Source organism: Neolamprologus multifasciatus, chromosome 5 (assembly GCF_963576455.1).
Source record: "Neolamprologus multifasciatus chromosome 5, fNeoMul1.2, whole genome shotgun sequence".
NCBI lineage: Eukaryota > Metazoa > Chordata > Actinopteri > Cichliformes > Cichlidae > Neolamprologus > Neolamprologus multifasciatus.
This window is the reverse complement of record NC_140443.1, coordinates 16,055,148-16,078,716: the sequence shown is the minus strand read 5'-3', so window position 1 is coordinate 16,078,716 and position 23,569 is coordinate 16,055,148. Positions and strand designations below refer to the sequence as shown.

The following is a 23,569-nucleotide window of genomic DNA, read 5'->3' as shown; positions in this document are numbered from 1 at the left end:
GTTGTTCATGAGACTAAAGTCATCTCACTATGGTAATGTAAATATAATATGGCCAATATTATAGTATTGTCAGATTATTATTATGATATATATATATATATATATATATATATATATATATATATATATATATATATATATATATCACTGACTTTCAGCTTGTTGTGTTTGTGGATATATGACTGACTTTAATTATCCATAAAATCATCAGATTCTCTGTAAGATTAAGGTCGACTATATATATATTTAGAAGTAGAGGCTTTAAAACCAAGTTAATGCTGAAAGTACAAACATCACTAGTGTCACATAACTTTGCCGACATGTGGCCAACAGCAATGTTTTAATTTTCTTCATTATTAAACATTCGCACATGAATAAGTGACGTCATATTCAGTACTTACTTTTGACAGTTTACTTTTCGGCCGCTCCCTTCTGCCGTATTTTGCGGCAAAATTATCCACACCCACCGCCGTGCTATGAATTGTGGGATATATGGGACCACGAAGCGTGCACCGGACCACGCTTGATATTTGGGGAAATCGACGGCGCATTTGGAGTATGCATTTGAAGTACACTTCGAATTGGGACAGCCGTCGTCGCGTGGCGGTGACGTAACCGCACTTAAAATGCGTACTTCAAGCGTGCAGACCCTGAAATGGGACACAGCGGATGACGATCTCATCCCACTGCACCCCAAAACTTTCTCTATGGTCTTTCTCTTTTACCTCCTGTCTGGAAGTTCCATGTTCCACTACCTTTGTCCAGTAGATCCACTATCCTTCCTCTGCACATGTCCAAACCATTTCAGCCACCCCTCTCTAATTTTACCTCTATGACGCGCTTTCTAATTTCTAATCCTGTCCCTCAAATGAAAATTTAAGCATCTTCCATTCTGCCACCTACAGTTCCTCCTCCTCTCCTTTTTGCTAGTGCCTCATAATAATAATAATAATAATAATAATAATAATAATAATATGTTTCATATTGGGTGTCCAATTGAGTTTAGTTTTCAAAAATGACTGAAAATCCAATTTACCACAGACAATTATAGAAGCCCCATGCTTAAGTCTAAAGCAGGCACAATGAACAATATAAATTTGGGACATTTTATGAACGTGCATGTGTTTGCATTTGTTGCATCTATTGTTTGTTTTCTGTGTTAGCAATTATCACAGTTTTTAATTAAATACACTTTCTTGGTATAATATTACTGGAATTGATGATCTGGTCTGACATTGGGCAAATGGCATGGATTCTTATACTAATTGAAAAACAAAGCAAAACATAACAACACAATCAAATATCAAATACTGTATCATATAAGTGAAGGGCAACTTCAGAAGAATGTCAGCTTGTTTCAGCAACAGGAGTATTGCTCATTTTATTCATTCACAAACATTGTAGCAACTTGTTAGCTCAGCTAAAGGTTGCCAAATACACACAATTAAAAAAAAATACACATGTATGCACATACAATTCAAATATACATAGTCGTACAGAATATGGACTCTGCCATAAAGTCTGAGTTTTACTAGCTACGAGTTACAACACAATAACAACTAAAACATCACTCCACACAGAATGCTCTACATCTAGTTTTCAGTGTTTTAAATGAAGTGTCAAAGAGGACAGAACACAATTATCAATACAGTGGCTAAAGACTCTAAACGGAGGCGCAAATAAAACAGCTAAAACATTTCAATGAACTTAGTAAGCATATGTAATCAAGTTGTTCCTCTTGAAACATATTCGTACATGACTGCAACAAATATTAAGGCACTTTAACTTAAAACATATGCTTTCTTGCTGCCTTAAAATTCTAAGTTGTCAAAAGTTGCACGGCAGTAGTCATGGTGTCAAATTGAATCCACTGTATTTTTACACAGTCTTATAAAATATTTGAATACCACTCATATTGTACAAGTTTGAAATCTTTAAGACGGCTGAAAAATATTTATTTGGACTTTTAGTTTTATATTCAATTTCCTGTGAGATGGTGTGTTGCTGTCTATTTTGGAGAGACTTTTAAATACAACTCTATATATTTATTTTGAAATAAACCTTAGTATTGTTAAATTACCAACTCATAATTTTAGGCCACAAGATATAAACTCAGGATTCTGAGGATTCTGAAGTTCTGAAGCTAAAGTAGCAATTTGCCAAAGCAAAGACAAATATATCTATATACAGTGGCATGATGAATAAAGTTGAGTTAATTTCACTAAACTACGCTGTGAGTTTTTTATAGTTCTCAAGGAAAACAAACACAACAGAAGACCTACTTTGCAACAAAACAAGGGAGAGTGGCGAACACTATTGAAAAGACTAGTCATTACATAATGCAAAAGGATGAAAGTGAGTTGTGGATTAATTCTGCAAACTGGGGGTAAACTTAGACGGCAAAGACACAATATCATGATGCCAGATTTATTGGCTGTACTGCACATGTGATTGTTGCTCCTCCTTACGTGTTTGACTGAGGCCTAGTCTCCTTTTCTCTGTGGCAACATTTGAGGAACATCACCATTGCACCTTGCCTGCTCTTCCTGTCTGGCTGCACTGAGCAGGGAGAGTGCAGTCTGTGTTTCCGGAGCCTTTTCACTGCAACCACCTTTCATGTTGGCGGCAACGCCGTCGCTGCCACCTGCTGGAGGAGCAGGAGCACCGCTTGGTGCGTTGGGGTCAGCTGGAGCCCCCGTGGCCCCAGAATCGCCCTGCTCAGATGCTCGAAGTCTCTTCATGAGAGTAGTCACTCTAACAGCTTTCTGTGAGTAACGAAAACAAAATTTAGTTCATATACGATGATTACATACAAGGAAATACATTAGTCCATCTTTTCACTTGTGCTCATCATTGGCAACTTCACTAGCCACTTTATTAGGCACAACTGTTCAACTACTCATTAATGCAAAAATCAATCACATGACAGTATCTTCATGTATTTAGACATGTAGGCAATATCCTTTTGTGCATTGTGCTCTACCTACATACAAGATGTATTCTAATACCTGTAGGTACTTTATATATATTTATATTGTGTGTATTTATAATACAATATAAGATATAATATATAATCATGTAATATAACTCATATAAAACATATAATCCATATTGTATTCTATTTGTCGAACCCTTTTTTTTGTACCATGACACCAAAAATATCTCTAATTTGTGTACAAACTTTGGAATAAATGTCATTCTGATTCTGATCCACTGAGCAACACTGGGAACCAGTAACTCAAGTCTTGAATGCACATCAAAACTTGAACGACATGGGCTACAGAGCAGTTGAAGACCACACCATGTGCCACGCCACTCAGCTAAAAACAGGAAACCGAGGCTACATTTTTCACAAGGCTTATCAACATTGGACAATAGAAGATTAGGAAAAAGTTGCCTGTTTGACTGTAGGTTCATAATTTTGTGTAAACAACATTAAAGAATTCTTCCTTGTGTCAACAATTCAGGTTGCCGTTGGCGGTTTAACAGTCTGCGGTAATTTTCTTGGCACTTTGGGCCCCTTGGTACCAAGTGAGAATTATTTAAATGCTACAACCAACAGTTTGAAAGCAAGCAGGTACCATCGAAGTGTGTCTATTCTAAGAAACAGAGTCAAATAAGAGTCATTTTATGGATAAAGAAATATGTTTTAGACAATTTATACAACTAGATATAGCCTGCTAGTTGGATCCTGGGCTACAATTGAATATAACGTATGCATTTAATGTATGTAATAAACTAAACATTACATTAATTATGTAATTACATTACAGCATTAATTTAATGATGTATACTTCATATGAAGGACTACCTTCCACTTGGCTTTGGCAAAGTTCTTTTCAATTTGTGCACAAACACCATCCTTGATGTTCTTATCTGAGGCAGCATTGCCAGAAATCCTGAAAATAAGTAACAAAAGAGAGATTTTCCTTCAGTGTCAATGTATTCAACAACTTCATAATTTAACTTGTATTTATGGTACTGTTTACATTTGATTTCGGTTCTTTACCATTCATGGGCTATGGCTTCTTGTGCCGTCAATCGCTGATCTTGGTCCACTTCCATTAAAGATGCCACTAAGCTTTTGGCTGTAAAAAATACAAATAAAATAAACAAACAAACAAGAAATAATAAAAAAAATATATTTATACCTCGGACACATCATTTGCAATCTGCCTATTGCAGACACACATACAGTGGGGCAAAAAAGTATTTAGTCAGCCACCGATTGTGCAAGTTCCCCCACTTAAAATGATGACAGAGGTCAGTAATTTGCACCAGAGGTACACTTCAACTGTGAGAGACAGAATGTGAAAAAAAAAATCCATGAATTCACATGGTAGGATTTGTAAAGAATTTATTCGTAAATCAGGGTGGAAAATAAGTATTTGGTCAATAACAAAAATACAACTCAATACTTTGTAACATAACCTTTGTTGGCAATAACAGAGGTCAAACATTTACTATAGGTCTTTACCAGGTTTGCACACACAGTAGCTGGTATTTTAGCCCATTCCTCCATGCAGATCTTCTCAAGAGCAGTGATGTTTTGGGGCTGTCGCCGAGCAACACGGACTTTCAACTCCCGCCACAGATTTTCTATGGGGTTGAGGTCTGGAGACTGGCTAGGCCACTCCAGGACTTTCAAATGCTTCTTACGGAGCCACTCCTTTGTTGCCCGGGCGGTGTGTTTTGGATCATTGTCATGTTGGAAGACCCAGCCTCGTTTCATCTTTAAAGTTCTCACTGATGGAAGGAGGTTTTGGCTCAAAATCTCACGATACTTGGCCCCATTCATTCTGTCCTTAACACGGATCAGTCGTCCTGTCCCCTTGGCAGAAAAACAGCCCCATAGCATGATGTTTCCACCCCCATGCTTCACAGTAGGTATGGTGTTCTTGGGATGCAACTCAGTATTCTTCTTCCTCCAAACACGACGAGTTGAGTTTATACCAAAAAGTTCTACTTTGGTTTCATCTGACCACATGACATTCTCCCAATCCTCTGCTGTATCATCCATGTGCTCTCTGGCAAACTTCAGACGGGCCTGGACATGCACTGGCTTCAGCAGCGGAACATGTCTGGCACTGCGGGATTTGATTCCCTGCCGTTGTAGTGTGTTACTGATGGTGACCTTTGTTACTTTGGTCCCAGCTCTCTGCAGGTCATTCACCAGGTCCCCCCGTGTGGTTCTGGGATCTTTGCTCACCGTTCTCATGATCATTTTGACCCCACGGGATGAGATCTTGCGTGGAGCCCCAGATCGAGGGAGATTATCAGTGGTCTTGTATGTCTTCCATTTTCTGATGATTGCTCCCACAGTTGATTTTTTCACACCAAGCTGCTTGCCTATTGTAGATTCACTCTTCCCAGTCTGGTGCAGGTCTACAATTCTTTTCCTGGTGTCCTTCGAAAGCTCTTTGGTCTTGGCCATGGCGGAGTTTGGAGTCTGACTGGTTGAGGCTGTGGACAGGTGTCTTTTATACAGATGATGAGGTCAAACAGGTGCCATTCATACAGGTAACGAGTGGGGGACAGAAAAGCTTCTTACAGAAGACGTTACAGGTCTGTGAGAGCCAGGGATTTTCCTTGTTTGAGGTGACCAAATACTTATTTTCCACCCTGATTTACGAATAAATTCTTTACAAATCCTACCATGTGAATTCATGGATTTTTTTTTCACATTCTGTCTCTCACAGTTGAAGTGTACCTCTGGTGCAAATTACTGACCTCTGTCATCATTTTAAGTGGGGGAACTTGCACAATCGGTGGCTGACTAAATACTTTTTTGCCCCACTGTACATGCAACCTTGTTTCCAAAAAAGATCAGGAGCTGTGTGAATTCATATGGGTTGCATATCACTTGAGTGCAGATGACCTGAACATCTCAACTCAGGATGTGTTTTAGAGAGACCAACCAGATGTAGCAGTTTGAGACAGCTGTAGCAAACTAGTCTGACTCGAGTCATGTGAATGCTACTGTCTCTTTTAGTACAAAGTCACAGTGCTGGATTCTGTCCATTGTCTAACATCTTTACGGCATTATGTTCAAAAATATTTAGACAGTGCTGAGCTATGGTTTGCATATATTGCTGCTCATACTAAATCACTACCTGACTCATATACTATGATGCTGGTTTTTGAACAGTGAACTAATACACTAATATACTAAAATATACTAATATACTATACTAATGCTTCATCCTGATTCGGGGAAATTACCACTTGCTCTAAAAGCACAAAAGGCTGCCGCTAATAGAAGTTTCCTTCAAATACAGTCAATTTGTTAGATACATGTTGCCAGTACTGGACTGGACCCCCATTTGAATTCAGATCTGCCTTAATTGGCATAGACTTTATGGCATAGACTCAACAAGGTGCTGGAAACAATCATCGGAGATTTTGGTTCATACTAACATGATAGCATCATGCAGTTGCAGCAGTTTTGTCAAACACATTCTTTATGTGACTCTCAGACCAGCTTATCTGGCACAAACAACTATTGCCACATTCAAAGTTGTTTGGGGGGGGGGGGGGGGGGGGGGGGAATTCTCATGCTCATTTTGAATTTCAGCAAGTCATCTTGACCATGTCTACATGTCTAACATTGACTTGCTGCCATATAAATGATTAGACTTTTGCATTTTTGAATGTGCTGTAGAGTCAGTAAACCTAATGAAGTCTGTAGTGAGTATATATGCCTGCTGCTGTCTGAGGCTGAGGTAAACAATGGTCCTGATCCCCTAGTGAGAACATACAGGATTTTTTGTTTGGTTTTTGGTTTGCATTCTGGGTTTTTTTCTACATTTTACACAGCATCTCAACTTTTTTTTTTTTTTAATTTTAAAAACAAGGTTGCACAAATTGTCAAATACATTGAGTGTCTCTTACCAGAGTCTGAAATATCATCCCAGTATGGGGAATCAAATTCATAATCCCCTGACAAAATCTTTAGGAAAAGATTCTTATCACGATTATCAGAGTCATCTTCTTCAGCATCATCATAAAAAGGAGGGTTCCCAGACAAACTAATGAGGTGGAAAAAATGAGGATAAAAGAATAAGACTTTCTTCCACAAAACTCTAACTTAAGAAAACAAAACAAAACTTGTAATACAAGATACTCTAAGCACATTAGGAGTCACTTACAGTATATACATGATCACACCTATGGCCCAGCAGTCCACGGGTCTTCCATATCTCTGTCTCGCCACCACTTCAGGGGCTAGCAGCAAAAACAGGTTTTAAGTATTTTGGCAGGTTTGCACTTTATAGTTAAAAACTAAAGCAGTACAAGATGAATTTTATTGATCTGAACTGATTTTACTCACCAAGATATTCAGGAGTCCCACATGGATCTTTAATGAGTCCATTTTCCAGTTTTGCCAACTGGAAGTCGCTGATAACAATTTTGGAGTGCTTCAAGCGATTAAAGTAGACCAAGTTCTCCAGCTGGTTAAGAAAATGAAAGTTTGTTTGTTTCATAGAAAGCATATGAATGCAACATTATTACAAGGTGGTCCCTGCATACAGTAATTTATTTGGCCAGTGATGACATGCTGTTGTTTTTCACTAGGTGTCAGCAGTGCAGTACCTTAAGGTTTCTGTGAACGATTTTCAGAGAGTGCAGGTAAGCTACAGCTTCCAACACCTGCCTCATAACATTGCTGGTGTCCCTCTCTGAGTAGTAGCCTTGATCTAAGATCCAGTCAAAGACCTCTCTGCCTGTAGCGCTGGCAAAACAGGACACCTAGATTTAGTACGTCACTTTTTGATAATACTCCAAAACATTTCACAGATTCAATAAATCGTTTCTTTTGTGAGAGAGGTACAGTGAGCAACAAATGCCCCAAAACTACTCACAGCTCCAGGAAAATAAAGTACTCTTTCTTTGTTTCGAAGGCGTCAACCAGCTGAAGGATGTTATGATGTTTTACCCTTTGAAGGGAACAGGAGAAAGATGCAGTGACGTAGGTGAGGTTACATGGGAAATAACTGAGTCAGAAAGGATAACAAAATCTCAGTGGTACTCTGTAAAACAAGAGCATAAAACAAGGTAAAGCTGTGTAACTGCAACAGGCAGTTTTTTCCATTACGTCAAAAACTGCCAGCATGGCATCACCACGGTCTAGCTCATCAGAGGGTGAATTTTTAGAACACCAACTAAAACAGTGCAGGCCTTAGTCAAGCAATGACAAATCACCACAATAATATGTCAGTTCCAGATTCATAAATAATCAACATCTAATGAATTCCTTATTAAACTGATTTGGGACCAAGTATGCTGATTGTTATTATAATTTCTTGTCAGTTGCTGGTGGTGTTGACCTTTATTATGTATTATTTTTCATGCAAATGTGACAATTGAGTTCTTCGACATCACAATAGGCCCACCGAATGTTACGTGTCATAGAATCTCAGGCTTTTAAAAATAACGTTTTACAGGATAAGAATGGTGGGAGACCCAATGGAAAAATCCTAACCAAAAATGTTTTTAGTTCTAATTTTGTCAGGTCCGATACCCATTTGTCACTAATGAAGACCTCATCTTAAAGCACAGCTAACACACTACTTTTATTTAATTTTTTTAAAGTGATGAGCAGTAGTTTTGTTTTTTTTACTCATCAGTAAACACTAGATTTAAGCTACACATCGTGTGCTCTAATAAACATTTACAAAAGCAGTCCATGTGGGATAAACCCATGTTTATGGTAATGCCATGCTATCTACTGCAATAGTTATGCTCACTGATCTCTCTTTTTCGTCTTCTTCTTCTTCTTTTTTTTTTTAGCAGATTTTCAATATGTTAAAAAGGCATAAGTCATAATTTGGCTGCAAAATAAATATATATTAAAAGGATAAATTAAGGAGTTTACTTCTCAGCTTGGTAGATGGTAAGTAAATTTTGAACATCACCGGACTTATCCTTTAAGCAAAAACAAATATGTATGAAACTTGCAATCTGACTTTACTTGACTTTACTCTGTTTGTCACTTTTGCAATATACCAAACTTGAATATTTTGGCTTTTTCACCACAATGCGCCCTTTTTGGTATTTTTGGCTGAACTCAGAGATAAATGGTCATTTCACATCAGCTTTGCTTCACTGCCAGGTGGCTTCCACACCCCTAAAGCTCTGAAATGAGCAGCGCCATACTTTACTTACATCTTCAAGATCTTAATCTCATTCTTGGCAGCTTTCCTGACTTTCCTTCCATCCTTTTTGTGGAACTTTTTGCATGTGTACATCTTTAAGGTGTTCCGGTCCTTCGCCCGGAATATCTCACAAAACTCCTCTCTGTGTCAATATGGAAAAAAAGCAAACATATATCATATTATGAGTCAAAGTCTGTACTAGAGATGGCATGATACCACTTTTTTATGTCCGATACCGATATCATAAATTTGGATATCTGCCGATACCGATATGAATCCGATATAGTGTATTTTTTTAATGAATAAAACTGTTTGCGGGCCAAAAACAAACAAGAGAGACAGAAAAGCCGATCAGCTGATCACTGATCAGTTTCATGATTGAAGTAGCAACAGGAGAGGGAGGGAGAGAGAAGAGGCAGTCGCTCCATATATCGGTTGTTAAGCTTAACGTGGGAATGCTTTACAAACATTCAGAGATGAACTTACACACTTGTTTTACTTCTCTCTGGGATAACTTTCTTGGAGATGAAATGCCGGTTTGGCAGCACGTAGCGAGGCTCCAAATGCTCAATCAGACCACCGACAGGTCTCGCACGCCACAGCCGCTCTATCACGTGAGGCATACTGCTCCGACGTGCTAAGGTTATGAGCTGAGTTATGCCATGTCGCAAGTTTTGTGAGGTGCTTTTGTGATATTTAATGGATCAGATTACATTTTTATTTCTCTCCGATATCCAATCCAGTAATTTACGTCAGTATCGGAGCGATACCGATACGTGATATCGGATCGGTCCATCCCTACTCTGTACACACTTGTCAGCATTCAGATAGGGAAAAATTTACTCACGATTTAACAATTTGTCCGAGGTCATACTTGTCGGTCACCTCTGAGGGACTGTTGTAATCCTTCTTCTCCCCAAGTGTCAAACAGCCAAATGGCATGGCAGCTCGTGCCCTAGCCGGGGAATATCTTGCCAACACAACCTGCCAACGATGGGTAATAAGTGAAGAGATAACATATGAGTATAGCTTTGTTTTGAAAGATATCAGCATAGTACATAGTATTTGCTAAATACTGTAAACAACATTATTGCACACGAGTTTTAAAAGCTGTGCTAAAAATTACTTGAGAAAGAAATAAACTGTTTCATTAATGACACTAAAAGAAATGGGGGGAATGGTTTCTCAGCGATGCGTTTAGCATTAAATGAGTAAATGCAGTAAATCAGTGCACACATTTGCAGGAAGCAAAACTCTCTTTCTCTGGAATCTTTTTGGTTGTACATCTGAGACTAGGCAGGCATAATTGAGCTTGTGGGAGCAAATTATTTCAAATTACCACAAGAGCAACACAACATAAAAATTAAAAATTTCAGTAATCTTCTTCGGGGAACTCAGTGAGACCGGCAAGCGTGCTTCTTTCCATCCTGCAGTGAGTCAGCCCTGTACTGCAGGAGCAGTGGCTTTCATTTGTTTGTTTTCTGCAGTAAAGAATATTCAGGTGGATCTGGCCTTGTGCAACAGCTGACATTTTTTCTGCTTTTGTATATGCTAAAATGCTTAAAATTTGGAAAAGCTGTTGCCCTGTTGGCTTTGAAATAACAAGAGAAAACACCACAATATTAACATATAAACCCGTACATGTTCACTGTCAACCAGTAGGAAGAATTCTATTATAAGAATTAAGAAAATATATGACAAAATCTATTAGAGAATAATATTATTGTCCAAGTACTGTACTACAACAAAGTAAGTGGTAGTTTATAATCACAAAACTAATGAATAACATGCAGTGTAAGCCACATGGTTTCCCAAAAAGAAGTTCAGTGCCTTCGTTCGAATACGTAACTGTGTGTCAGACAAATATTATAATGCTGGAAAATGTGAAATCACATAGGATAATTTATTAAATGCTTATCTGTTTTTGGTCAATCTTCCCAAGGACACCAACAGAGTAATGTAAAGCAATTTAGACTCTAATAATATAGTCTGTGATTTATACAGTAATTTTATGGTATGAGTCAAAACACTGACAGGTTCCAACAGTGTGTATTAGTTCTCCATGTTCCGTGAACAACAGCTTCCACACACATCATGTATGTGATCCATCCATCCATGCATTGGTGGCGATTGACTGGCTGGAGCCCATCAGAGATGTTACAGGACAAAAGAGTGAAAAGCTGAAATCCTGGGTACAGCCTGGACAGGTTACCAGTGTATTTTCATGCAGGTTTTATTTAACTCAGTTCTGCAGAAATCCCAGGTTCTGAACCACCAATTAATTTTCTATAACACAAATCTTGATATGTTGTAAGATAAACAACATAAATATGAGAATTTTTATTATATGGGGAAAAAACTTTTACTAAATATGTCAATCATACATCATAAATAACCTACAGCTTTCATAAATACAAAACACTTTGAGTGCACTGGTCTCTCTGATGACCAAAATAACAGAGCTTACAAATACATAACAACATAAATCCTTAACTGTAGGATAAATGACTGCATGCAGGATGACATTTCCAACTGTATGCCACAAAAAGCCCAATAAATTAAATTCACCCACATGAATTCCTCTAACAGGTTTCTATGCCAATTTCACAGCCTGGCTACATAACCCCGCTGCTTTTTTTTCATCATGAAAATTGGAGCACTTTTATGGACACAGAGTGATCTAACACTGGATCATTTGCTATAACGTGTTCTCAGAGCAATGGCATTTTGTGTTTCGCCTTTGCTTTGAATTAGTTATCTACTTTGCTTAGAGACTTTTTGTCTTGTGAGATCAGTGCAAGCAGCTGGTGGTCAAAGTGTTTACCAGCTGGGCTTCTGGTTTCAATTCTAGGTTAGAACTCAAACTTTGCTTTGAAATTACACATAACTTTAAATTCTGATAACGTGATCTGATGCAGCTGAACAAGTCCACAACTGCCAGCTAAAATTACTGATGACATAGGATCTGTGTGTGGATAACAGACTATTTTTTTTTTGGCAGGCCTTACAATGGAAGTAGCAGCCAGTGCAGAAGAGTGGGAGTACAAAAATTCTGACTGAGGTGTTGAGTGATAGCCTCAGTCAAGACCAGAGATAACGATTTCTCCCAGCTGCTGCATCCAGTAATATCTGTAGTACAGCAAGGTGTAACATATTTTAAGAAGATGTTCTTTCAGTGCACTTTTTAACAATGTATTGCTTAAGAGTAATTGTGAATCAAGATAGCACCCTCGAGTCAAAGACACTGGGATGGTATAGGTGACCAAATGTTCTCAAGGTGACTCTCCAAAGACATCTATGTGAGATAGTGATGCTGCAGTATCTGAACTCCTTATCTTTCCTAGCAATATTCCAAATTTTAGCTTCTTTTTAAGCAATCTAAGAAATGACATAAGTCAGGTTAATATGTCACCATAAGACTATTTAGTGGTTTAGTGGAAAGACACATTTTCCAACTTCTTTATCGCTTGGATTTTGTGTTTGCAAAGTGCTCTTTCAGTAAACAAATTGATAACAATTCTAAAATGCAGCATCCTTTATTAGACTTCAGCAGATGACCTTTATTGCATTTTTTACACATCTTCTATCTCTACCTGTATGTACTGTAAAATTTTTGACGCATGAGGTTCATATCATTAGTACATTAGTAAGCAATGCAGTAGGTAGTTACAGTACAACTATTATTAGTTTAAGAACTATGTAATTGTGTGTAAATAGGAATGCGGACACATTATGCAAGTTACCAGCATTTCTAAGTCACTGTTACTTATGTGGTAAAAAGTAATCCACCCACTCTTTGACTACAAACAGGCCACTTTTATTTTGAGCACGCTAAAGTGAATGTGGGGGTCAACTTGGAGTAGCCAAAGGGATCAAGTCTCTTCTTTTCAGCCATTACTTTTTTGTTATTTAAGTCCATCCCAGACTTTACTCAAGGTTGTGTTTTTTCTTCAGTGTGTACAAGCAGAAGATGTTTCCTGGGGGGTGAGTGAAAGACCGAGAGTGCTGCAAACTAAAAGCACACGATCCATCTCCTCCTGCAGAGCTCTAGCCTAAACAATTCCATACTTCAGTTTACCATTTGCCTGGTGAAAATGCAGAACACAACAGCGTGGCTCTCCTCTGTCCTAAAGGGGCGAGCTTTCACTTCTAGAGTATGGGAAGCGTTTGAAAGATATGCCCAAGCTAAATCACATCCTCTGCATGAATCTGACAAGAATAATACCCAGACTCACCATTAGGGATGGGTACTGGTATCCGGTGCCATGATGGCACCGGTTCTGACATAAACGGTAGTAACCAGACCGAAAAGCAGCGCACATTTCGGTGCTTCATTTCGGTGCTTTTTTTTTCTGAGATGTCATACACTTTGAATTCTAGCCAATCATTTTACGTTTCCGAGGATAGTAGGCGGGCCCAGGTACGTACGTACTTTTAGAGCAGAGCTACAGATTAAAAATGCCCAAGACGAAGCGGTCAAAAGTCTGGCTGTACTTCACAGCAAAATATGCAAACTCACCAGCCTGCAACAAGTGCTTTAAGGTGATACTGTGATACTGTCAAAGGAGGTAACACCTCAAATCCGATGAAACACCTGGCGACGCATAGCGGGGTTTTTTTTTAAAGCAGAAAAATGCGCCGTATTTGATAGCTTGCTGCGAGACCTCACACCGAGCGCATCTACTGCGGGTGTGGTGGTGACGGATGATGATGGCAGCAGCAGCCGTTCTTCTCTGCGTGAGTAGCTTCATGTTGTTCGTGTGCAATTTACGTTGAGTAGGCTAACCACGTTATTACATTAATGCATGTAAGGTGAACTAGCAAACACTGTCGTGGTTACATGCAGCTGTCTTCTTGTTTGATGGCAGATACTCCCTTCACCCTGGCCAAAAAGGCTAAAATGACCAAAGAAAAAGTGGAAAACAGTTAAACATGAGAGGTTTTTGGACAAAGTTTGTTTTTTTCCATTGTTTAAGCACTGCTTCCAGCCAAGAGTGATATCATATATGCCCTATAGCTGCAGAAAAGGCTAACATTGTTATCTTTTTACAATAAAAACAGCTGAACATGAGAGGTTTTTGGACCAATTTTGTGTTCTCCATTCTTTAAGCACCGGTTTGAGCACCGTTTAAGCACCGGCACCGTTTCAAAAGTACCAGTTTGGCACCGGTATCGGATAAAACCTAAACGATACCCATCCCTACTCACCATTAGCATTTTCTCTCACTCAGACTGATACAACTCTGTTGTCTGGGTATCAGAATAATTTCTTTTCATTATACATACAGCAGTCCTGTAAGGCTCATTTAGACCAACGGAAGAACACATACTACATACATGAGGACACAAACACACACATTTTGCTTTTATTGTTTGTGTTTATTCAACCAGAATTCATGATCTTATTTACCCTCACTTATAAAAGGGCTTGAACAAAAACTAGGCCACAAGCATATTTAGTAAGGTCTGACCAGAGTTTTAAGAAACAAGCATTTCATCTCATGGCCTCTGTTTCTCACCACACAGCCAATAGCTACCGCAGAAAGATAGACGATATTATGAATGCCAAGCATAATTAGAAGGTAAGGCGGATGTCAGACTAGTTAATACAATTATCAGACCTCACAATGAATCACAGATCCCTACACCTGTTCTCATAAGCTTGAGTCACAGGACGGCTCAGCAAACAATAAACAGAAATATGGCAAGTTGGGCAGAATTTTGTGTGCACATGTTTTTCCCCTTTCGAAGCAATCTTTGAGATAAGAAGCAGTTCTTCAGCAGAAGACAGAAAAAAAAAAAGACAGAAGACACTTGACTATTGCTGAGTCAGGGGTCTTTTATCTATGCTTTTTGAAAGAGCTGAATGAAGTGCTCTTCAGTAATGGGGATGTAAATTATGTCTCAAATTAAGTCGCTGAGCTCAACTTAAAAAAAGAAAAATGTAACTAGCGACACCCTTGGTGAATAATGACAAAGGCAGAGCGGTGTGATTAGAAAACAAATTAATTTAAAAAAATGATGTCACTGTCCAGCTGCTGATTGGTAGCATAAAGTAGTAGTTCAGGTTATTTTGTTTTCAGTAATAACAACTTTAATATACAGCCTACAAAGCTGACAGTCGTGATGCGTGGGTTTTGAATAGACACCTTTTTTTTACAGAGGTTTTGCAACATTAAAAACCAAACACAAAAAAACTCCCATTTCTATGCTGAAATGGGATTTAAACAAAAGTGAACAAAAAGGTCAAAAATGTTTAAAGAAAAAGAAAAAATGATCCCCCTGAACTTGAATGTGATGTATAATATCTGACAAGAAACCAAGAAGCAATTTGTGTTTAGGTCTCTGTCCTTTTCATTGACTTTGTTGTTGTTATTCACTAGCTGGAGTTGCAGTTGTTTTATTGATAGTGACAGTGGGATGAAATGTATGTATGTTACAAAAATGAAACTGTGACTGAGTCATAGAGCTGCAGTCGCATAATGCTCCCACTGACCCTTTATTAAGGAAAATAAATTACATACATCTGGAACACATTACCAACTGGACATGGCCCTGCCACAAAGGGTACTAAAATATAAGCCTTTGTCTGTAAATATCATCCTAGGGCACATCTCAGCTGCCTACCACCGGTCTAATTTTGAAGAATAAGATTAATGAGGATGGATGGCACTTTTTCACACTGCGTTCCAGCAGTTGCACAACACTGCCTAACCTTAGGGGACTATTATAATTCAAAATAAAATCTTTGAGGGATGAGGCATGTCTGCGTTTTGTTCTGTTCATGCTGATGTGAGTTTGAGGGGGAAAAAAAAGCCTGTAAATTTGCATTATGCATTATATTCTAGCAGTTAAAAATGACAGCAATGTATCAGAATTTTAAAATAATCAGTGTTTTTAAGCAGTCTCACCTAGGCTGCAGTGCCTGAATGGCATGAACGTGTTAAGTTTAAATATGGCTAAAAATAATAACCATCATCTGCATTCAGTAAAAAAAAAAGTATGACTGTGGAGCTGGGTGGAAAAGATTTGTATATTTTATTTTATGTGTTAAAATGCTGAGTTCAACACAGTGCCAGAAGTTTATGATTTTAATTTTAAAAACATCTGAAATAAAAATTAGATTTCATGAATTTACTGATTTCAGCTTGCAATAGTCTTTTTTTTTTGTAATTTAATGAATTGGCATCATGAATATGTACATGAAGTAATTTCATGTGTTTTTATGTGTTATGCTTCACTCATTTTGCTTTATTAAATAAACTATTATCTAATAAACCCTAAAATACTAAGACATTACATGTTCAATGTTCCTGCAGTGACATTGTATTTATAATCCATCTTATAACTGTATGTTGTTTCACTGTAATAAAGCTTTGTCTCTTTTGGTCTTCTAAGCAGCATAATTGATATGCTGAGTCATGTTGAACAACTGTGATGGAAATTGGATGATGTGTACCGATTTTCCCCAAAGCAGACGTTCATTTTACGGATACTATTTACTGTTGTTGCTAGGGATGGGTATCGTTTAGGTTTTATCCGATACCGGTGCCAAACTGGTACTTTTGAAACGGTGCCGGTGCTTAAACGGTGCTCAAACCGGTGCTTAAAGAATGGAGAACACAAAATTGGTCCAAAAACCTCTCATGTTCAGCTGTTTTTATTGTAAAAAGATAACAATGTTAGCCTTTTCTGCAGCTATAGGGCATATATGATATCACTCTTGGCTGGAAGCAGTGCTTAAACAATGGAAAAAACAAACTTTGTCCAAAAACCTCTCATGTTTAACTGTTTTCCACTTTTTCTTTGGTCATTTTAGCCTTTTTGGCCAGGGTGAAGGGAGTATCTGCCATCAAACAAGAAGACAGCTGCATGTAACCACGACAGTGTTTGCTAGTTCACCTTACATGCATTAATGTAATAACGTGGTTAGCCTACTCAACGTAAATTGCACACGAACAACATGAAGCTACTCACGCAGAGAAGAACGGCTGCTGCTGCCATCATCATCCGTCACCACCACACCCGCAGTAGATGCGCTCGGTGTGAGGTCTCGCAGCAAGCTATCAAATACGGCGCATTTTTCTGCTTTAAAAAAAACCCCGCTATGCGTCGCCAGGTGTTTCATCGGATTTGAGGTGTTACCTCCTTTGACAGTATCACAGTATCACCTTAAAGCACTTGTTGCAGGCTGGTGAGTTTGCATATTTTGCTGTGAAGTACAGCCAGACTTTTGACCGCTTCGTCTTGGGCATTTTTAATCTGTAGCTCTGCTCTAAAAGTACGTACGTACCTGGGCCCGCCTACTATCCTCGGAAACGTAAAATGATTGGCTAGAATTCAAAGTGTATGACATCTCAGAAAAAAAAAGCACCGAAATGAAGCACCGAAATGTGCGCTGCTTTTCGGTCTGGTTACTACCGTTTATGTCAGAACCGGTGCCATCATGGCACCGGATACCGGTACCCATCCCTAGTTGTTGCCTTGTTTACTTGTTTTATGTTCTAGTAGACCACTAGTACGCATACTTCACAATGTAATGGGCGTGTTTGTGTAGGAGGTAACAACTGACAACCTCTGAAGGCAGTTTGGAAGAACATAAACCTTTTTTTTGGGGTGGGGGGGGGGTGGGGGGGGGGTCTGGAGAACTTTTTTTTTTTCTTTTACTGTGCTTTTGTTGTTTGACATTTTACAGACATGACTATAAGCGTCCTTATTTATTCCTTATTTATTTATATATTTATTTTTAAATAAATGTTTCTTGCTGCTATTTTGGAATTGGATTGTTTGTCAAAGCCATGTGAGACAGTGGCAGCAGGCCAGAGCTGTGGATTTGGCCACAGCTGAGGCTCTTCAAAGGAAACTGCTTGGTGACAGGGGGCAGATGGCAGTGATAATATCTGAGCCAAATATTTTAGCTTGTAATGCTTCATTTATGATTAAAATGTCCCTCTTGCTAGCTGTGAATGCAAAGCACACATTTACATTTTTCATTTTCCGACACATTAAGGCAGAAATGAACACAGGCGAAAGAAAAGTGTTTGTTTTGTCCCAACCCACCCCACCCCTCCTCGAACGGCAGGTCCAGTGAGGTGGAGAAAATTGTTGAGTATGAATCAGTCCTTTTTTTGTGCTTGCTTGTGCAATGCATTGACTCGTACCATTCAACTCTTTTCTGAAGCATCACTGGCTCATCTTACCACTTTCTTCTGATGTTGTTTTGTTGCCATGGTTTCCAAGAGCTACAGTATGCATTGTGGCACTGTCTGTACAGAACAGCTCTCTGTGCTCTCACTGGCATTACTCCCCAAAACCACTGCCACTTCATGTGACCGAAACTATATTAAAAGAGTTTACAGAACAAAACTTCAAATATATTAACCGAGGTAATTAATCGAGAAAGATACTGAAGCTTGTTCACCACAATACTCTGACACTATACCAGAGCGGTGTATGACCCAGTTATCAGACAGCTACTTTAACCTACTGGAATGCACCACTGCATCGAAATATTAAATTCAGTGTATAGCTTGCTACATGAACTGAAAACCACAGCTCTCTTCAGGTAAGCCCTTTCCACACTCTTCTCAGTGATGAATCTTTTACTGTTTCTTGGAAAAAAGAACCACCAAAGCAGAGTGTGGTGTGTCTACATCTCTGTTTGTAAATATATGTAAATACCGGATATTCATACATGCACATTCTAATATGCATTTCCAAATTCTGCATTTAAACACAGCATCTCTTATCACTGTATCATTGTATCAAGTCTCTTGTTTTCTGCACCAGGTTTCCCAAACTTCTGTGCGCTAATTACAAATTCCCACTCTTGTAATGCTGTATAATTGATCCAAATCCGTAATGACTAAAATGACACGTCACTGCAATCCTTTCAAGAGCCACTACAGGTATACAAGGGCACCCTTATGGCTTTCTTTTTTTAAAATGGTTTATTCTAGGAGACCGTCACTTGGACTGTTGTGCTTCTTCTGGGAAAGTGTTCAAAACGTCAAAGCACTCTCCCTCCTTCTGGGGTGTAAGAAGTGGTGGCCAAAGTAAGTGGGGATTGTAAGCTCGCTGGCTGTGAAAAGATGACAAATAATGACAAGGAGGCATGGACACCGCGAGACTGTTAAAATGTGAACTGAAGAAGTACTGCAGTCTGAGTGCAGGGAGAAGACGCCTTATGTAAATCTGGAGCGCAGTTTGAGCAAGTCTGTGAACTACCGCTTCAAAAATTTTAGATTTTGAATTAAGTTATGATAATGAGGAGTATAGGCAAACTTGCCATCGGCAGCAAAACCGATTTCACCGTTATTAGTGTTCCTATAGGAATACACTGACAGCCCAATAGCTCATGCAGGTTTAACAGTTTATGCATAGCTCAAAAAATGCGCTTAGCACAGGTTCGTCCGATGTCACCGATCCTGCTGTTTTCTGAAATCACGTGAGAATGTCTGCTATTCCTACCAAAATGTTTAATTCCTCCAAAAGTTTTCAAAACATCTTCGCTGTGTTGTGTTTTGGTATCAAAGACGGTCATTAGCGTTACTGAATAAATAAACCTCGGAGAACATCCCTCAACAATTTCACTTATCGTTTTTTTTTTTCAGTGTTTTGCAGTCTTATGACACTAATCCAAATTACGCAAACTGTACTCACTTACCTTCAACGAAGTCAACTGGTACTCGGTAATCCAAGTCTTTGCGTAATATTCGAGTATTTGACTGCGGTTTCACTTTTCTTTGGATGCATCCACTGATGTCCCAGCGTGCTATCACAGAGATATAAGATACTCGAGCGTTTCCAACAAGTCAGCGTATTCACGGGAGTATTACGTGAACGTTTGATGGTAACCGCGGACTATGATGCAGAAAGGAGGGGAAGCGTGTGTGCGCGCGAGTGCGACCCACTGTGTAGCAGTGTTTGGAGCACTATATACGTGCACCACTGCATCAATTATGTTTTGAAAGCAAAATATATTTAGGGAGATGTCTCAAAATGGGGAAGGAGGAACAGGAAAAAAAGCTTCTTTTTTTTTTATAGAACGAAAATCTCGTTCTAATTCCATTTTAAATGGCCATTTCCTTTCATTAGATTTCTTTCATCCGTGAAGAAAGGACGGTGCAGCCTACCTTTAATGTGAACTTTCAGTACACCTTGTGGTTAACCAAATAACAGCATATTTAGTCATGAAATTAGAGTTGCAGGAAGATACATAGATAAAGTACCATCATCAAAGATCAAGTAATCCTGCAAGATGTTTGACTGGAAAACATCTCAAACACAAGCAGCTCTTGCTAGCAAACAGCAATTCCATCATGTATCAATGAGACTAGGGCAGTACCTTCAACTTCATAAAAACTGCAAGTTGTCTATGATATATTTTCCAATATATTTTCCAGAGTATAGCCTATACTCATGTTAAAAACCACCTGCTATGTTATGCAACTGACTAGGAGGCAACATGCTTTCTCCTTTATTTCTCCACAGAGCACATTCATATCCATTTTTACCAACTTATTAAAGAGTATTGATTTCTGATGCCTTTTAATTTGCTGTGATGAACTGGATTGCAGCTTGATTGTCAGATCAAACCGAAAGCCAGGGAGTACAAGAATGCCAGTCCAAAGTATCTTTGGGAAATAACTGGCAGTAAAGTGAGTAACACAAGATTAGTTTAGTACATTAACTGTATCCCTTATCCAGAGCTGCTACACAACATAAAAAATTAACCTGTGCAAGAAAAAAAAAAGGATCACCAAGCACAGTTCTGTTTTTCATCTCTTGAGCTGATACTGGTACAGGGCTCACTCAAGCCTCTGAAGAGGTGATTACATGAGGTAGAAATAACATTAACAATACACTTCTGGAGCAGGTGCTATCCTCAACCTCTTCACAGACCGTGTGGGTGCTGTGTGTCATGGTGAAATTGCTGAAAATGCGCAGGTTTGAAAATAAACATCTATTACGTGGTTCTTTCCGCTCATATTTTTAATGCATATAAAGTTTAGTTAGTTTAGACAACAGAAATCTGTCATTTTTAGAGCTCGCTGAGTGCAGTGAAAACAGATATCACCATAAGTAACTTTGCAATTATGTACAGGTATGCAGAGGATCTGCAGGGATTTTAGATTGTAGGCAGACTCTGTAGCACTGCCTTATATAACAGGAGTGTCTCTCCTTTCCGAAAATGAGTAATGCCGCTAAAAGGCCATTGGGATAACTGGAAAGAGTGTGGTGGAGCATCTTTAACCTGCTCCCCACCTACCCACAAAACCACCTACTCTCTCTTTTCTGACTCCCTGTAATATATGGCTCTCCAGAATTCTGGTTGTCTTAGGAGTAGAAGTTGTGCTGTATCACAAATCTGAATCCTGAAATTCTATATACTGTTGTCAACATTTATAAACTGCTATAGGTTTAAAATCCTCTCTCCAGCCATCCATTAAATTTTAAAGTGGAAAATCAAACATTTACAGCTAAAAGAGCTCAGAAATGCAAATCCCACTAAAAGTGCCGCAAAAGAAGCACCTTTTCTAATGAAAATTAACAAGACTGCATGGAGTTTTCATCAAAAGTGGGGCCTCTGTATTTCCTGAAAACCAATATTATTAGATAAAAGATATTTGGAGAGTGTCCAGGGTGCTTGAGACACTGTCTAGAACAGACATAAAGAATCTAGTGTGACAGCCTTGAGACGTGACACTTCCCTGTGCTTTGAGTGGTCAGAAAGTCCAAAAAAGTATTATATAAATCTAGTTCATTGTCAAAGGAGCTGAAGGACAGCAGGTCATTTTAGATATGTATAATGAAGGATTGCAACATGTGTAGAATATGTATTTACTCCACACCCGTGTTTACATTTGAATATTTGTATGTCCACATGCTCGATACAACTGCAAGATTGGCTCTGACATCAATGTTGTCCATGTGCTGTCACCATAGTAACAGCCTCTTAGGGACAAGGATTTTGCAGTGTGGTGCCATTTGATAGAAGAAACTGTAGTGCAAGTCATTTTGCACTAACAAATCTCACAACAGGTATCTTTAAAACAACCATGAGCATCATTTCCAGATCTAAGAGACTCTGGGGTTGGTTGTAATTTAATTCTTGCTGCTGAATTTAAATTAAAATCCAATGATTTTAGCGCCTCGAAAGTTTAGACAAACATTTTTCACATTTATTGAGTCTCGTCAGCCTGAAGACCCTCGTATCTCTGAGCTTTGGTTCACTGTGCACACTTTACTCTTATTTTTTTGCGCCGTCTAATGTTGGATATTTATTATTACATGTCTAATTCATTGTGTCACGATGAGAAACTTGCACAGACAGCCATTTCAAAGTGAATCACATTAATGTGGATTTCGACCTTCAGCAGTCATTGCAGTCGCATAAACGCAAATTCGGTTAACGGCAACAGGCTGTATCGTTTTTATGAATGCGGAATTCAGAATTAATAACTACCCATTGTTAAAGCTATTTTGCCTTGTGCATTTGAAAGGATGTTAAATATGTTTTATCTAATAAAGAGAAACACTCTTTACTTAGTTCTTTCCTGAACAAAACATGCACTATATCCCCCTAATGTGATTTATATCATTCGTAATTAACCACAGGCTTTTTAGTCGGTCATACAGTAAAAGCATACGCAAAAGTGGAATCTGCGTCATTAAGCTCGCAGGCACTACCTCACTGTGCTTCTCAGAAACTACTCAATGCTCTGCTCATCCTTATGTTACCATGGCTGCATGTAGTTAATCCAGCATTTGTAAGTCTGTGAATGGACTCAAATGGCTCCCTGCTTAACAGGTCCAAGATGTTTGTCTTTTTGTCTGTGTCTGAAATCAGTTCCTTCAGTGAAGGATTTCAAATACAGAGTGGATTTTGTTAATACCACACCAGACATGACAAGAATTTATCCCAGTACATTATGTTACATCTTCTAGATCTTGAGAAAAGACAGAAAAAAGTTATTCCAGCATATCAAACAATGTTGTTAAATCAGCACAATTTCTTCACTGTTTTATTGAAAAGAAAAAAAATGTATTTTTTTTTTCACTTCTTTGCTGAAAAGGCTTTGCTCTTAAATCCTTTTCTGACCAAAATATTTTTTTTCTTCACAATGCTGTACTCATGTTTGTAAAAAGATGAGTCAACTTATATTTTAACTTAGTTGCCATAGAAACCAAAACCAATAGTCATGGGGTCTGTGATGAAAACCTTTGAAGGACTGAAGGCATGCTTCTCAAGCATTAGTGGAGACCTTGACAGCTATTACAGCAGTCTCTTAAGACATAAAGAAAGACGTCATGTGAACACATTCCCATTTATTCAATGTAACATATAAACACTGCGGCAAAATGCAAATAGTAGTCCAGCGGGAAGGTTAATGCAGAAGACCAATGTTAAA

General features: G+C 38.6%; 1 protein-coding gene across 1 annotated transcript; it reads right to left on the bottom strand.

Annotated features, from left to right (window-relative positions):
* Positions 1-1,351: 1,351 nt before the first annotated feature.
* LOC146518292 (caM kinase-like vesicle-associated protein) lies at positions 1,352-20,098 on the bottom strand. Its single transcript, XM_085159843.1, has 11 exons — positions 19,822-20,098; positions 10,003-10,139; positions 9,166-9,297; positions 7,863-7,937; positions 7,594-7,732; positions 7,331-7,451; positions 7,149-7,224; positions 6,892-7,028; positions 4,010-4,088; positions 3,812-3,899; positions 1,352-2,765 (listed from the first exon to the last, which is right to left on the bottom strand). The coding sequence occupies exons 2-11, from the start codon at positions 10,095-10,097 to the stop codon at positions 2,484-2,486; spliced, it is 1,224 nt and encodes a 407-aa protein (XP_085015969.1). The 5' UTR covers positions 10,098-10,139; positions 19,822-20,098; the 3' UTR covers positions 1,352-2,483.
* Between the last annotated feature and the right edge of the window lie 3,471 nt (positions 20,099-23,569).